Source organism: Eleutherodactylus coqui, chromosome 7 (genome assembly GCF_035609145.1).
Source record: "Eleutherodactylus coqui strain aEleCoq1 chromosome 7, aEleCoq1.hap1, whole genome shotgun sequence".
NCBI lineage: Eukaryota > Metazoa > Chordata > Amphibia > Anura > Eleutherodactylidae > Eleutherodactylus > Eleutherodactylus coqui.
The window spans coordinates 173681454-173696748 of record NC_089843.1 but is presented as its reverse complement, the minus strand read 5'-3'; the positions used below and the strand labels follow the sequence as shown (position 1 = coordinate 173696748).

At 43.6% G+C, this 15295-nt stretch overlaps 1 protein-coding gene across 3 annotated transcripts in view; it reads left to right on the top strand.

The window, feature by feature from the left end:
• The window catches only part of PDLIM5 (PDZ and LIM domain 5), a 148982-nt gene that overhangs the window by 113625 nt on the left and 20062 nt on the right, over window positions 1-15295 (top strand). For all 3 annotated transcript variants that reach the window (XM_066574028.1, XM_066574027.1, XM_066574026.1), the window contains 2 exons: window positions 59-230; window positions 10381-10561. In XM_066574028.1, coding sequence (XP_066430125.1) covers window positions 59-230; window positions 10381-10561 — 353 coding nt within the window. The remainder of the gene's footprint in view (window positions 1-58; window positions 231-10380; window positions 10562-15295) is intronic.

Sequence of the window (15295 nt, the reverse complement as noted above, 5' to 3'; positions counted from 1 at the left end):
AGGATAATATATGTGACTGGATATAATTTATAACAAATGTTTTTTTTCTTTCTTTCAGGGCCATCAACTGGAAGAGTTACAAATGTAGCAGCTACAGTGAAACCAGCAGGCAGTAACAAACCATATGTACCACCTCCTGTAGATGATCAAGACACCCTCTTCCAAAGGGCAGAGCATATTCCTGCTGGAACACGTACCCCGATGTGTGCTAACTGCAGCCAGGTCATTAGGTAGGAGAAGGCGTATTCCTTTTGTAATACTGAGAGAAAAGACAAAGTACAATCCGTGATCACTGTAAAGCGTGGACCTACTTTAAGGGTTAATAACCATTGTGTATAGGGCATTCATAACCTGCTAGAATGTAAAGTGGATCAGAAACAACCATTGGTACATTGTAGTCCTCACTTTAGAAGTCACATGATTTCTCACCAGTGATTATAGATCACGAACAAGATGAAAGCGTAACATATTGTGGAATATTACATTCAATATCTTCGGTAACAAACAATGAGGGAAATGTATCTGTGTCTCAGTAACAAAACTTGCCTGGCGTATAAGTTCTAAAAACGAGTGCAGGTCACATCTTTGATTTATGTCTTTCAAAAGTACTTTAAGGCCCCCTGTCCACGGGCACGTACAGTTGCCAAGTGTGGAAGCCTACAGGGGTTTGCACCCGTGCCCACAGCCATGAGGCCTAAAAAACCTTTTCTTACCTGTCTGGAGCCGGTGCGGGTCCTCTCCGTCCACGGACGGATTTTTTTCCCTCTATACTGCAGATGCGCTCAGCATGCCGCACGCATGCGCAGTCCTTTTTTTTTTTTTTTAAACTCCTGCGTATTTGCGGCATGTCCACAGTGTCAGCTGCAGGTGTGCCGTATATGGACAGATTCCACTGACTTTAATAGAAGCCATCCGTGTGGGAATCTGCAGAAAATAAAGCATGCTGTGATTTTTATTTTTAATTTTTTTGCGCGTGCGGTCTGCGCGCCTAGGGGAAAAAATGACATCCGCATGCTATTAATTCTTTTGTTGATGCTAATGCATCCCTGTGGGCAGCTTGATTTGCGCATCTCCCACAAATCAAATCTGTCTGTGGGCATTGGGCCTAAAGGAGTTGTCCAGTTACCAGACAACATTTATGTTCTAGCTGTAACTCTCTTCAAATAAGAAAGTGCAGTACTTGCCATCCTCAGCAGCAGGGATCCAGCGCTGTGGCCCTGTGATGGTCCTGGTGATTGTTGTAGAAGAGGACATTAGAGGACAGCTTACTGCAGTATTCAGGTGACTTCCTGTGGCGTCCTCTTCTACTCTCAGCGAGACCATGACATGGCAACATTGCTGGATCCCAGCTGCTGAGGATTGGTCAGTACAGCCCTTTTTCTTATTTTAAGACAATTACAGCTATAGCAGCACTGTGGTCTGGAATCCAGACAACCCCTTTAACTCCTTAAGGACAGTTCCCCAACTCCCCACCCCCCACCCCTTTTTTTTTCTTCAATTTTCGCTATTTCCTCCCCCCCTTTAAAAAAAATCCTAACACTTTTATTTATTGATCGCTTGGAACTGCTGAGAGCTTGTTTTTTTGGCGGATTAGTTGTATTTTTCAATGGGTAAAAAACAAAATTCTGCCATCTTTGGGTGCATCTTGTTTCTACAGTTTATTATTAAAACTTTTTTAAACCTAACTTTTATTTTTTTTAGTCCCTAGAGGAAACAAGAACTTGTGATGCTTTGATGACTCCGGTAGTATAATGTAATGCCCAAGCCACCGCATTTTAGCAGGCATTCTATCAAGCTATGCCTTTCAGAAGCCCCCTGGCTGCCATGACACCCGCATGGCCCCCCGAAACATCAGTCGGGAAATTTAAATGTCGCTGTCAGAATTGATGGCATTTAAAGGGTTAACAGCTCCATTGAGCCACACGGCTTATCGGAGCTCTTGCGGGCAGGTGCCAGCTGTAAAAAACAGCTGGCGCCCACGTTTCATGGAGGGAGATCACCATCTCCCTCTATACACCCCCCGACTGTGCAGGATATAACCTTATGTCCTGTGTAGATAAGGGATTAAAGTACTAAAAACACTTAAAAATTTGAGTGCAGTGAAATGTGAAAGAGAACAGCGCCATTTTTTTTTTTTTTTGCGTGGTGGGGTGCGCTCTTGTTTTTATAGCATATACAATGCAGCAAAAATAGAATATCTTGTCTATGGTAGGATGAGCTGTAGTACAATACAATTTTGGCATACCTGTGACTTTTTGATCAAAAATTCATCATGTATTTTTGTTAGCCATTAAAAGGTATCATATCTACAAGATTACCAGGTTTCTCTTACTGAAAACACTCACACTTTACTTTTGTTTTGGAATGCCCAAGTTGGAGATGTTGCGGCATGACTTAAATGGAACCTGCCACTTAACTATAGCACCACAAACTAAGTTCTGGCACTGTTAAAATGCCTTCACACTGGCAATGAATTGCACCGTTTCCCAGCGCTGCGAGAAATTGCAAAATTATGAAGCCGATGGCTCACTTCACATTTGCAGTGTTTTCACGCTTGCGATGCAGCATGAAAACAAAATCACAGCATGTCCAATCTTTTTGCAAACTCACCAGATGTTTCCACTGGGGCCGGCGGCAGCAGCGCTGGCCCCATTGAAAGCAATGATGATCACAATCCCCTGTTGCAGTTGTGACAGCAGCAGCATGGGATTTCTTCACCCTTACAGGGAATCCCCTAGTCACTGAACACTGTGGCAGAAGCAGCAGGGTGTTCAGTGATAAGGGGACTCCCCATGGGGGTGAAGGAATCTCCTGCTACAGCTGTCGCAGCAGCAGGAGATCTCCCTATCTTTTCAATGAGGCTGGCGCAGCTGCTGCCAGCCCCATTGAGAAAAAGGTGAAACTCCTAGATGTGACAGCATCCAGTGGTTCCACATCCACGGAATCCCCGGCTGCAGCTGTCACAAGGGGGTTTCTGTGGTTTGCGAGAGCTATATCTGGACGTGAATCACAGCCCGATATCGCTTTCGCCAGTGTGTCGGAGTCCTTAGGGGAGGGAGCAGGGAGGTGGGCGATGTGTGTATGTGTTTGGGTTTTTTTTGTTTTTTTAATTAATATATTTACCTGCTCCCTGGTTTGTGTGCTATCAGATTGCTGTGCTCCTGCTGTCCCAAAGACGACTTATGGGAGAGCACATGCAAGGCTATCTGAAAAGAGTCTGATTTTCTTGCAGTGCACACCACAGGATTGGTTGAGCAGGGGAGTATGAAAAAGAAATACATTATCTGGCTCCCTGTTGCTGCTTCTAACAAAGTATAACTTTGTTCATCAATATTTCTGGAATGCCTTGCATGGCAGACGCTATTTAGAAGAAACCTGTCTCCTCCCTACAGCACCATAACTAACACTTTAGAAGGGATAAATGTAGCAAAATGCCTCCTCATTGTTGTACAAGACTTTTGTAGCAAAAGGGAACTTTTGGTGGAGGTGGTTGCTGCTAAAGGGTGATCTACTGGAAATTAAGAAAGTGTTCACTTTTTCTCTCTACTGTGGATGCTACCTAAAAAGCTTAAAGGGGTTGTCCCGCGCCGAAACGGGTTGTTTTTTTTTCAACAGCCCCCCCCCCCCCCGTTCGGCGCGAGACAAACCCGATGCAGGGACTTAAAAATAAACCCGCACAGCGCTTACCTGAATCCCCACGCTCCGATGACTTCTTACTTACCGGTTGAAGATGGCCGCCGGGATCTTCTCCCTCGGTGGACCGCAGGGCTTCTGTGCGGTCCATTGCCGATTCCAGCCTCCTGATTGGCTGGAATCGGCATGTGACAGGGCGGAGCTACACGGAGCCGCTCTCTGGCACGAGCGGCCCCATTCAGAAAAGAAGATCGGACTGCGCAAGCGCGTCTAATCTAGCGATTAGACGCTGAAAATTAGACGGCACCATGGAGACGAGGACGCTAGCAACGGAGCAGGTAAGTGAATAACTTCTGATAACTTCTGTATGGCTCATAATTAATGCACAATGTACATTACAAAGTGCATTAATATGGCCATACAGAAGTGTATAGACCCACTTTGCTTTCGCGGGACAACCCCTTTAAGAGATCCACTGTACTACAGTTTTGTGTTTTAGATTATTTACATCGTGTAGAAATCCAGGTAATGCCAAAGCGTTCACTTAGTTTTTCTCACAACCCTAACTATATAATTTACTGACTTATCATTTCTAATGGTGAAAACGACACTTCTATGGAAAAAAAAACTGCAGTTTTGCCAATATTTTGTTGTTTTTTTTTCTCGGCACGTGAAATTTGGTTTGTGTTTTTAAATAATTTTTGAGCTTTCAACAGACTTTGGATACAGTGAAACACTAATACAATGAAACGTAAGGAACTTTGTGATGTATCTTATCAGAGAAGAAGGTTTCATTCTCCAATGATCGTTGGGTTCCTTGTTGAACAGAGAAAACTGCTAAAATCCCTATTGATAGAGCTACTAAAATCACATGTACACTGCTCGGTACGTCTGTCTTCCTGTCTGCTGCCGCTTTTCAGCGAAAGATGTATAAATATCAAAACCTAAAGATGGCAATATATCTTGCTAATAAGTAAAATGTGATTATATATTTATCAAACTTTGGATATTGGCCCAATTTAATACATAACAGTTGTGGGGTTTTCTGCTCTTTTTTTGACAATTTGCTGGCCTAAGAATGTTCTAAAACAACTTCCTTCTTATCCAGAGTAGACTGAATCGGAGGTATGCTTTAATAGCCTACCTTTGGGTATTGCCATTTGCATTACATGCTAATAATGCCGATTTACTTCTTTGCAGCTTTATACTCTGTAAAGTATATACTGCCTCCTATCATATTTTACATGGCTGCAGCTGGTTGCTTTTATGCAATTACAGTTCATGCCCTTGCTGGCTGGAATACCTTGAAGTAAAGCGGGCAGTTGTATCAAGTGACCGCTCCGAACACCTGTTTTGAAGCCAAAATACATCGAGGACATGGATGCCTTACTCAACAGAATACCAAACCAGACATGATCTCTCCGATAACAATCCTTTGTGTGTTAGCACAGTTAATTATTCATTTTTTGACTTTTTGGTGTATTAAATATTTACATTTGTCTCCTGGTTGCTTACAACCAGGTCGCCCTTCTCTGAAACGCTACTGCATCGGTAATTCAACTAAACTTTTACTTTATTTTCCTATAGGATTAACTGAGGATGAGGAGTATTAACTAAGTAATTAAGAAGCCCTCTCTGTGAGGGGTTTGGTATGAGTGGTCAGTTACAGTACATAGGTGTGAGAACAGCTGAGCATCATGGACATGTCTCTATTGTCAGTCTAACGGTATCCCAAGAAAGGTGGTAGACCACTCCTCCAAAGTAGAATTGCTATTACTGTGAGTAAGGGTGGTTTCACATCTACGGCAGGGATTCCTCTTTCCTGCTCCGCTTGGGGAATCCCCACAGCTGGAACGGTTCAGTCTCTGAAAGGAACTGAACAGCGCCAGATACACTTCATTGACTATAATGGGGTTAAAACACTTTCCGACCAGCCGCCTGGCTTTTGGATGAGAGGGCGGCATGCAGCGCTGTTTCTTCCTTCCAGTATTTTCACCCTGATGTGCAACCAGAGGTTTGACGCAGATGTGAAACCGACCTAACCTCTTCATGCCTGATAGAAATGCTTTAATGTCATGAGGAAACGTCACCTAGTTCATTGTGCAGTGTTTGAAACTTCTAGTTCATGCTGTATTATCTATGAAGACCATCTCTGAGGCTCTGTTGGCATCCTTGTTGGAGGCAGAGTTAGAAAACGTCTTCGCAGATTCTGTGAAATCCTGCTGCCCTGTACCTTTTCCGGTAAAATGCTGGAAACCTAACAAACCCCACTAGGGTCACTGGGGCCATCAGGCATCATTGGCGTCAATCATGTGATGGATTGGTCTTATGTAGATCAGTGGGTCCTGAGCAGCATACGCCAAACCATTCTGATATTGATGACATGGCCAGAGGATAACGTCTGTAACCCCTTAGTCATACAGGATTTACAGTTGTCCTTTGCGTTTGGGGTTTGTATGAAGAGGGATCGGAGGGTGGGGGTCGATTCTGCTACGTACAAATGCGGGTGCTGGTTGCTACATCTGACACTTGCCGGCAACAGCTGCAATCAGCACTCGTGCTGATCGTGGCTGTTATGCTTAAATTACAGTTAATAAGTCAATTTAAATAGTGACCAGGCAGCTATACATGTAAAAAAGTAAAATCTTTTGGAGCAAAAATTGATATAAGACCCCTTCTTATTTTCTGGGAAACAGGTAGTAGCATTGAAAAATACAACTCATTCTGCAAAAAACAAACTCTCAGGCAGCTAGATTGATTGAAAAATCATAACTCTTATTTATCCAAGTAGGGAGGATTTTTTTTTTTTTAAAGGGGCGGTCCTTAAGGGGTTAAGAACTCTGACAAAATGAGATCGCACTCCATTGAAATAGTCAAGTCGTTGCATTTTAATACTAGGGCTAAAGTTTGTCATGCTTCATGATATAGTAACTGTATGTGAGACGGGATGATATAGAGCATGACTATGACTCTTCTGACTTCTACATAATCCCCTATTCACCTCGCATTGAACCTGGCACTCTGACCAGAGAATGTCAGCATTGTAATGTTTGGACAGCCATCATTGTGATGGGATACTGTTGCGATTTCTTTTTTCTCTTCTATCCTCCTTTGCCTCGGATATTCATTCCGTAACATTTCCACGCTTTCCAGGTTCCGTTTTGTAGGTAGTGATGCCTGTCCTTTTAATACAAATGAAAATTCGATCCCGTCTGGAACAAGAAAACTTGTCTTCTTTAGTGTCACTCCTTTGTTAATGATTCGGGTAAATTAGGCTGTGCTGACACTGAAAGAAGAGAGCACTTTGTTGTACATAAGGACTGCTATTGTGTCCCCTGTACATAGCTGAGGGACGCTGGTGTATAAAGGTGCGTGTACAAAGGATGGAGGGTATCAAGTTAGGTCACTGTTTTCATTACCTCCTCCAGACCAAAGCCACTTCCATTCTGTGAAATACGGTTCTTGTTAAAATGCTGCTACTTTTCATTTCTATAATTTACGAGGGAGATTTGACGGTTACTCATTTGGGATCAGACCCAAGGACCCTCTACGATTAGCTGAAAGAAGGGGTGCTAAAGCCCTTAGTGTTTATCCTGCCACAGTGGTGCTTCTATACATGCAGGTGCCTGGTACTGTAACTCGGGCTCCTTCAAGTAGGGCCAAGTTGCTCATCATTGCGGATCCCAGATGTTGGACTCCTACCGAACATGCATTCACCTAAGAGTAGGCCATCAATGTTTTCCTGGAGAATTTCAAGATCTTATAAACTGCGCAAAATGGCATCGGGTACAAAGTAGGTTGTATGCATGTGAATGATTATTAGTTTTGTGGCATTCACCCCTGAAAATCTGTTTCAGTTCATCAATATTTTTGGGATGCCTTGCATGAACGGCATTCAAGTCTTGCCGCAGCATCTTGATAGGGTTACGGTCAGGACTCTTTTTTTTTTTTTAAACTTTTTTGTTGTCTACCTTCTCCTGTAAACTGGTTTGGTACACTTTAAATTTTGTTCCCTCAATGATTGCAAGGCGTCATGGCCCCGCGGCAGTAAAGCAGCCCAAAATTCTGACGCTGCTTCCACCATTCTTTACACTAGAGATGAGATTTTGGCATTAGATGTATGGTGTGGTTTTTCCTCCAAATGGAACATTCTAAAAATGCAGAACGCAATGTTTTTGTCTCCTCTATCAATGTAACCTTTCCCCAGAAGCATTGTCAAACATGCAAGTGGTCTGGGACAACCATGAAACTGGGTCACAAAGTATGTGAGTGTGTTTTGTCTTGCTACAGCAGCAGCTTTTTTCATATTGGCCTTCCATGAACAAAACTTCTTCAGTGTGTTTTTTTTTGTTTTTTTTTTGTTTTTTTTAATGCACAGTTATTGTGGACAGGTGAGAAAAGGTTTTAGCAGTTTGTAAAGGAGTCTTTTTTCTTACCACATCGCCCCACCAATCATCTGGCTTCTCCTGTCTCCAAGGTCCTCTCTCCGCAAGCTGGCTGGATCCTCTTTCTGTTATGTAGTGTCCATTTGCGGCATTCTGCTTGCTGCAAGTCAGGAAGCAATGCCTAGCAGGAAATGCCGAATCCTTGGCAGCCTGCTTCAGTGCACGGGCTATTGCCACAACCGCGCATGCACAGTGCATTGCCGTGAATGTTCATATACTTTTCATGTGCTATATGAACACTAGCGGCAAGACACCACACATGTGCAGTTGCAGCAATAGCCCAAGCCTGGGTACCAAAGCAGGCTGCCGAGGATTCGGCATTCCCTGCTAGGCAGTAAACGCTACGTCATTAGTGACTTAGCAGGATCCTGCGAATGCATGCTACATAACAGGAAGAAGAGGAGCCAGCCAGCTTGTGGAGAGCTAACCCTGGTGACTGGAGGAGCTAGGAGATGATAGATGAAGAGAAGATCTGGTATTGAAGCCTGCCTGGGGAGGAATAGGCAAGTATAGATTTTTAATTTTTTTCCCCCTAATGACAAAGCCCCTTTAACAGGATACCCACCCCTAGAGAGAGTAGCAATAGCCCTGTATTTTCTTCATCTGTAGATTATCAGTGTGTCGATCAATGTTTTTAGCAATGATTTTGTAGCTTTTCCAGCTTCATGCATTTCTAGAACATGTCCTCTAAAGGTTGTTTGCATCCAGACATACTTCACACTAACCAGTCTTTCATGAGAAGAGCAAATTTTGTAAATAACCAGGTTTGTGTACTTCTGTTTGAGCATAGAACTCGTGAAATCCACACTTCAAATTTTATCTCACTAATTGAAACAACTTTTACCAATTAGCTCTTTGACACAGACGTTCACTTAAGGCGCTCTTACACGGAACAATAATCGTTGGGATTCCTGCGATCCAGTGAGAATCTGAATGATCTTTTAGTGTGACTCCTTGCAGCGAGAATCATTCATTTCTGTTCCGTCCAGTTTCTGTATGCAGAAAACTGAACAATGGATTGTTCAGTGTAAACAATCGGTCCTTCACTTATAAATGACGGTCTGCTTACTGTGAATGCTGGTGGGTGGGCCGGAAGATACCCGCTCCTTCTGCCTCCATTCAGTCAGCGATTCTCGGTCCTGTGACAAGCACAGGAACGACTCGCTGGTACAGCCTGTCGGGCATCTGTTACCAGACAAGTCATCCTGTGTAAAAGCATCCCTACTCTATGTGCTAGATGATAACAATGTGTGTTCTTTTGTTTGTTTTCTAACTTAAGGCCTATTTAGACACAACGATTATCGCTCAAAATTCGCTCAAAAGCCATCTTTTGAGTGGTAATCGTTGTCTAACTGCACTGACATCGTGCAGTTTTCATTAAACAGTCGCTGATCGCTGTCTGTCAGCATGCTGAAAGATCAGTTATCAGGAATTCACAGCAGGATACAGCTGATACTTTTGTTTCAGCTGTATCCCGCTTCCTGAGCACAGGCGGAATATGAAGAACACAGCGGTCCAGCTGTGTTCCTCATACTCCTCACGGAGCGCACAGCTGTATACCAGCTGAGTGCTCCATGAACAGCCGGGGTATGAACAGCACAGCGGTCCAGCTGTGTTCTGCATAGCCTGCTCAGAGCTCTCGGCTGGAACAGCCGGGCGCTCCAAGAAGGACAGCTGGATGCCTCGCTTGTCTTCTGCATCCCTTGCTCGGAGCGCAAAGTGATTGCTCAACGTTTGAGAGATCACCTTGCACTTAAAGGCACACAACGATTTATCTTTTGAGCGATGATTGCTGTGTCTAAATGGGCCTTTTGGCTACATTCCCTCACAGCAAATACCACTTGTGACAAACTTCATGCAGCTGCCTATAGCTACACGACCCTGCTTACATTATCAGCTAGTTTGTGCGTCCATTGGCTGCCGCAGCTGGGTGGGGATTTAACCACAAGTTGTTGGGGTGTTTTTCTGTGGAGGACTAACCGATTAATAGAATCGGACCACATTTCGGTAGCAGAAATTTCAGTAAACCAAAATCGTTTACTTCCAACTGGAAGTGAATTTTGATGCACCTGCCAAGAATCATCCATTGACATAAACCACTTCCAAACATCTGTTTATGAAAGCAAAGGATGATGCACTATACAATATGGTATACAGCATGCGTGTGTTCCACCACTGTAATCTAAGGTATCTGCCTTTACTTCCTATCCACATTTGAAAACCTAAAAAAGAGAATATTTATTGAATTATAGATTTATGGTTTTTATGCGTTCTTTTTATTTCTCCACCTATTCTATATCAGAGGTCCGTTTTTATTGGCTTTGGGGAAGTCCTGGCATCCCGAGGAATTCAGTTGTGCCCACTGCAAGAAGAGCATGGCGGAGATGGGATTTGTTCAAGAGAAAGGCTCACTGTATTGTGAATTTTGCTATGAGAAGTTCTTTGCACCAGACTGTTCCCGTTGTCAGAGGAAGATTCTTGGTGTAAGTACACTTGACTAATTTTTATTCCTTTTTAGGTTTTTCATTTATTGTGGTGCACTTTTCCGAAATTAGTTCTGTGGGGGGGTGTGTGGGTGTGGGGGTGTGTGTGTGGGAGGGGGGGTTAAGGCAAATACTCAGTCTTGGGGTGTGAGGTAAGAGGGAACGTGAAGGGCGGTTTCATGGAGTTTATTTCATACAGAAGCGTAGAGCTCTTATTTTCTGTAGGATTGTGACTGAACCACAAGCTAAAAACTCAAATTCCCCTATAAAGTTTAAACTTTATTAAGATGCTATTAAAATCTCTTAACTCACAGATAACAATATACGTAAACCAGGGCCACTGACAACCATGTTGTGTGTTTTATTCAGCACTAGCTTACCCGTCATGCGTTGCTGCGAAGACAGACAGACAGACAGACATTCGTTTTTATATATCTAGATAACAACCAATCACAGCGCAGCTTTTTTATGTTACCTCAGCGGTATAATATATAACACCCAATCACAGCGCAGCTTTCATGTTACCTCAGCAGTATAATATATAACACCCAATCACAGCGCAGCTTTCATGTTACCTCAGCAGTATAATATATAACAACCAATCACAGCGCAGCTTTCATGTTACCTCAGCAGTAAGAGAAATAACAACCAATCACAGCGCAACTTTTATTCTGCCTCAGCAATATAAAAAAAAAGCAACCAATCACAGCGCAGCATTCATTTTACCTCAGCGGTATAATATATAGCAACCAATCACAGCACAGCTTTCATGTAACTTCAGTCGTATAAGAAGTAGCAACCAATCACAGCACAGCTTTCATGTTGCCTCAGCAGTATACGAAATAGCAACCAATCACAGCACAGCTTTTATTTTACCTCTGCATTCTCAATATGCAGCAATTGTCTTGCGAAACGTTCGGCGGATGCATCATTTTGTAGTTGAACACGCATCGCGTTGCTCGTAATGCCTTTTGTTTTTGTGCTTGAGATGGAAATCAAATGATCTTTGTCTGGGGGGCATAACTGTCGACGATGGATAGTTGTACTATGCCAGTAATCTTCCCAGGAGTGTACTCAACAACTTCCCAAAGTTTCATGGTGATTAGATGAATGGTGTAGTAATGCATAAAGGACAGACAGACATACATTTATTTATATATGTATAGATGACATCAGGAAGTGAGAGAATTAGATTCCATATGTAAAATTTGGACGCTAATTCTTTTGCGCATAGAATTGAATAATCGAGTTGGGACCCATTAACTTTTCCTATTAATGACATAATCAATGCTTGTGCCAAATTACATTGGGAAGTGAGAGAATTAGATTCCGTACGTAAAATTTGGACGCTAATTCTTTTGCGCTTAGAATTGAATAATCAAGTTGGGACCCATTAGCTTTTCCTATTTATGACAAAATCAGTGCTTGTGCCAAACTTCAAGTTTCTATGATATTGGGAAGTGAGAGAATTAGATTCCGTACGTAAAATTTGGATGCTAATTCTTTTGCGCTTAGAATTGAATAATCGAGTTGGGACCCATTAGCTTTTCCTATTTATGACATAATCAATGCTTGTGCCAAATTTCATGTTTCTACGACATCGGGAAGTGAGAAAATTAGTGGCAATGATGGAAATCGAACGATCTATGTGGGGGGGGGGGCGTAACTGTCGACCACGCACGCGCGCCATTTATCATAGCATAAATGTACTATGCCTATAATCTTTCCAGGAGTGGACTCAACAACTTCCCAAAGTTTCATGGCGATTGGATGAATGGTGTAGTAGCGCATAAAGGACAAACAGACAGACAGACACGCATACATTCAATTTTATATAGATAGATAGATAGATAGATAGATAGATAGATAGATAGATAGATAGATAGATATAGATAAGACACCAAAATTCAAATAAATAGTACCAAATAAACCAGGCCACTGGTGTAGTTCTTATGAGCTGTCAAGGATACAGATTAGTAACCATACAATAAACGTTTCTCTAGATGATCTTATTGTCGAATAACGGCCCCTTTTCGCACGGAGATTCCAACAATTTAACAGATGAAGCAAAGGGCAGAGGTATACATTAACTAGAATGTAGACTTCTGCCTTTTAGTTTATCTGTAGAATTGCCCTATTCTACTCCTCAAAGCAGCGTGTTTGCCCTGAAGAGGATGTTTCCACAGTCCTGAAGACTGACGCCTAGTACCACCCCATGCATGTCCCTTTTATATACCTGTAAAAAGTAAACGTGGTATAACCAAAAACAATCCATGTCAACCCAACTCTCTTCCGTCTTAGAGAGTAGGGTTCATCAGGGGGTGAAAAATTACGATTAGATTTCAAAATGGGTTTATTTGTGGGGTGCCTTCTATTGTTTGGCAGCTTAAAGGGGTTTTGTCATTTTAAAAAAATGAAACAAAAATCCTATACACTTTCTTCCCAGTCAGTCTCCTAAATGACTACATTTTCTCCTCGCTGAGATTCTTTAAGTCCCCAAAAGAGCACACTATTTTAGGCCGCCTGCAGACGGCTGGGTCGGATCCCGCTGCGAGAATTCGGACCTGTGCCCCTGCAGAAGCCTGCGGCTCACCCGCTCCCTGCGTCTCGTCTCCTCTGCTATGTGCCGGCTGCTACCCAGCCGGCACATGCGCAGAGCGGAGCCGGCCTGTCACTGCTGACGTTTCTGTGCGGGCCTCTTGAGAGTCCCGCACAGAAATAGAACATGCTGCGATTTTGTTTTCCGCACGTTTTCACGTGGACAAATCGCGGCTGTGTGCATAGGATTGCATGATCTAATGCACGGGCGGAAATTCTTACAGGAAATCCCGCTGCGGAATTTCCGCCCTTCTGCAGGGGGCCCTAATTAAATAACAATTGGTTTTGTATATCCATTGAAGTGCTCTAGTAGACTTTTCCTCCCTTTCTGTCTAATCTTTCGTCGGTCCTGACTTTTTTTAGACTGGGTTCACATTAGCGTTGCTTTGAGAGAAAAAAAATTTATTTTTGGAAAGGTTAATGGATAAAAAACCCGCTGCTGTGACCCCGGCCCTAGATGGATGACGAGTACAGATTGCATCAGGCATACTCATTGTCTGGCATGCATTATCAGTGATGCTCTTCAATCACGTATGCACCAGACTACATAGCCGCTCAGGACTATCTGTTTTCTGGGTCGGGATATTTGAGCTGCGAGGATCTGGTGTTTGTCTAATGATTTCGAGGTGTAGGACTGTGTAAGCCAGAACGCCTTATCTGCAAATCAAGTGCTTAAGTAATAGAGATTTAATTAGGCTGCGGTGTTGTATGGCTGCCCCAAGACCAGTCTCCGGCAGACTATCCTTGCACTTGGGGACCACGGCATAAGGTATATTATATGTATTGTCCATTAGTAATGCTCCCAAGCGCTTACCTCAATGTAGTAGATAGATGAAGTTGCCTTGACTTTTGCTGGTCTCGCTGGAAGTGATCAGGGAGGAACCATAAATTATACAATAAATGCACAGCCCTATAGCTCGCATTGTGTTTTTTTTTTATAGATGGGTCAAATGAAAACTGCAAAGACTTTGGCTGTTTCAGATGTGACGTTAATCAACTGTCTGCTACTAATGTTTATGCGACGGCATATCCAGCGCAGCTGGAATAGTCATCTGTAAGAGTGCAGGAAACTTGTAACACTTCATCTTTCTTTCTACCAGTCTCAACACATTTCCTAACTATTTGACCAGCAATCCATTGAGATGTGCTTTTTTTTTTTTTTTTTAAAGGTGCAGTTCCTGATTCCAGCATAGAGGCAACAATTAGCGAAGCGTATACGGCACATTTACAGCACGCTAGTTTACAAGCAGTCAAGTTTGTAGACGCCTCAATAGCTCTAGTGAGATGCAAGAAAATACACCGTTACTTGTGGTTGTCACAAAGCGTCTGCTCTTCTGCAACGTGCGCAGTGAAGGCGTCCTATTTGTAGAATGGGATGTGTTTGTTTCTCTAAGGTTCTCCTCACTCACATGACTTGAATTGTTTAGCATTTAATGTATCCTGGTTCTTTATTGTGAGCTGCTGGCACGGGCTCGGAGTAGGGCTATGACCGGAGAGGTGTTTTTATGATGTGGCGGCTACTGTTACTCTTTTTAATCTCCCTCTCATGCGTTATTGTACTGTATCTTATTGCGTATCGGTAGTAAATATAGTCTGGTTTACAGATCAGGTCGGGTTCTCACAAGCGGATCCAAATACGCAGCCGAAAATTTGCAGTGTTTCCCCTCGTCATCCTGACAGCATACACATGGAGGATGTCCACTGGACCCCTGTTGGGACAGGAAGCGGAAAAACATACAAAAGGCACCTCCCGCCACCGGCTCACCAGTGTCTTCCTGTCCCTACAGGACAGTCCAAGCGGAAGCCTCCAGGTGTATGCTGGAGGCAGGAAAAAAGAAGAAAAGAAAAACTCCTATGCAGCCTGTCCACCCGTGGGGGGACGACTCTCTGGTCAGGCTGGCAGAGCTTGCGCGGGTGAGACCCTACGTGGGGACCCTCACCCGCAGGATCCCAAAAAAACAGCACCACGTTCCCTGCGGGGAACTCTTCCCCAGTGCGCTGCCCAGTGGGGTTGTCGCACTGGGAAGATACAGCCCGGTACCTGCAGGGCTTGGAAGCCGCCCTCCGGACATCAGGCGCCCGCTCCGGACACCAGGACCCGGGCTCCGTTACCCTGGCTTCCAGAGATCCTCCGTC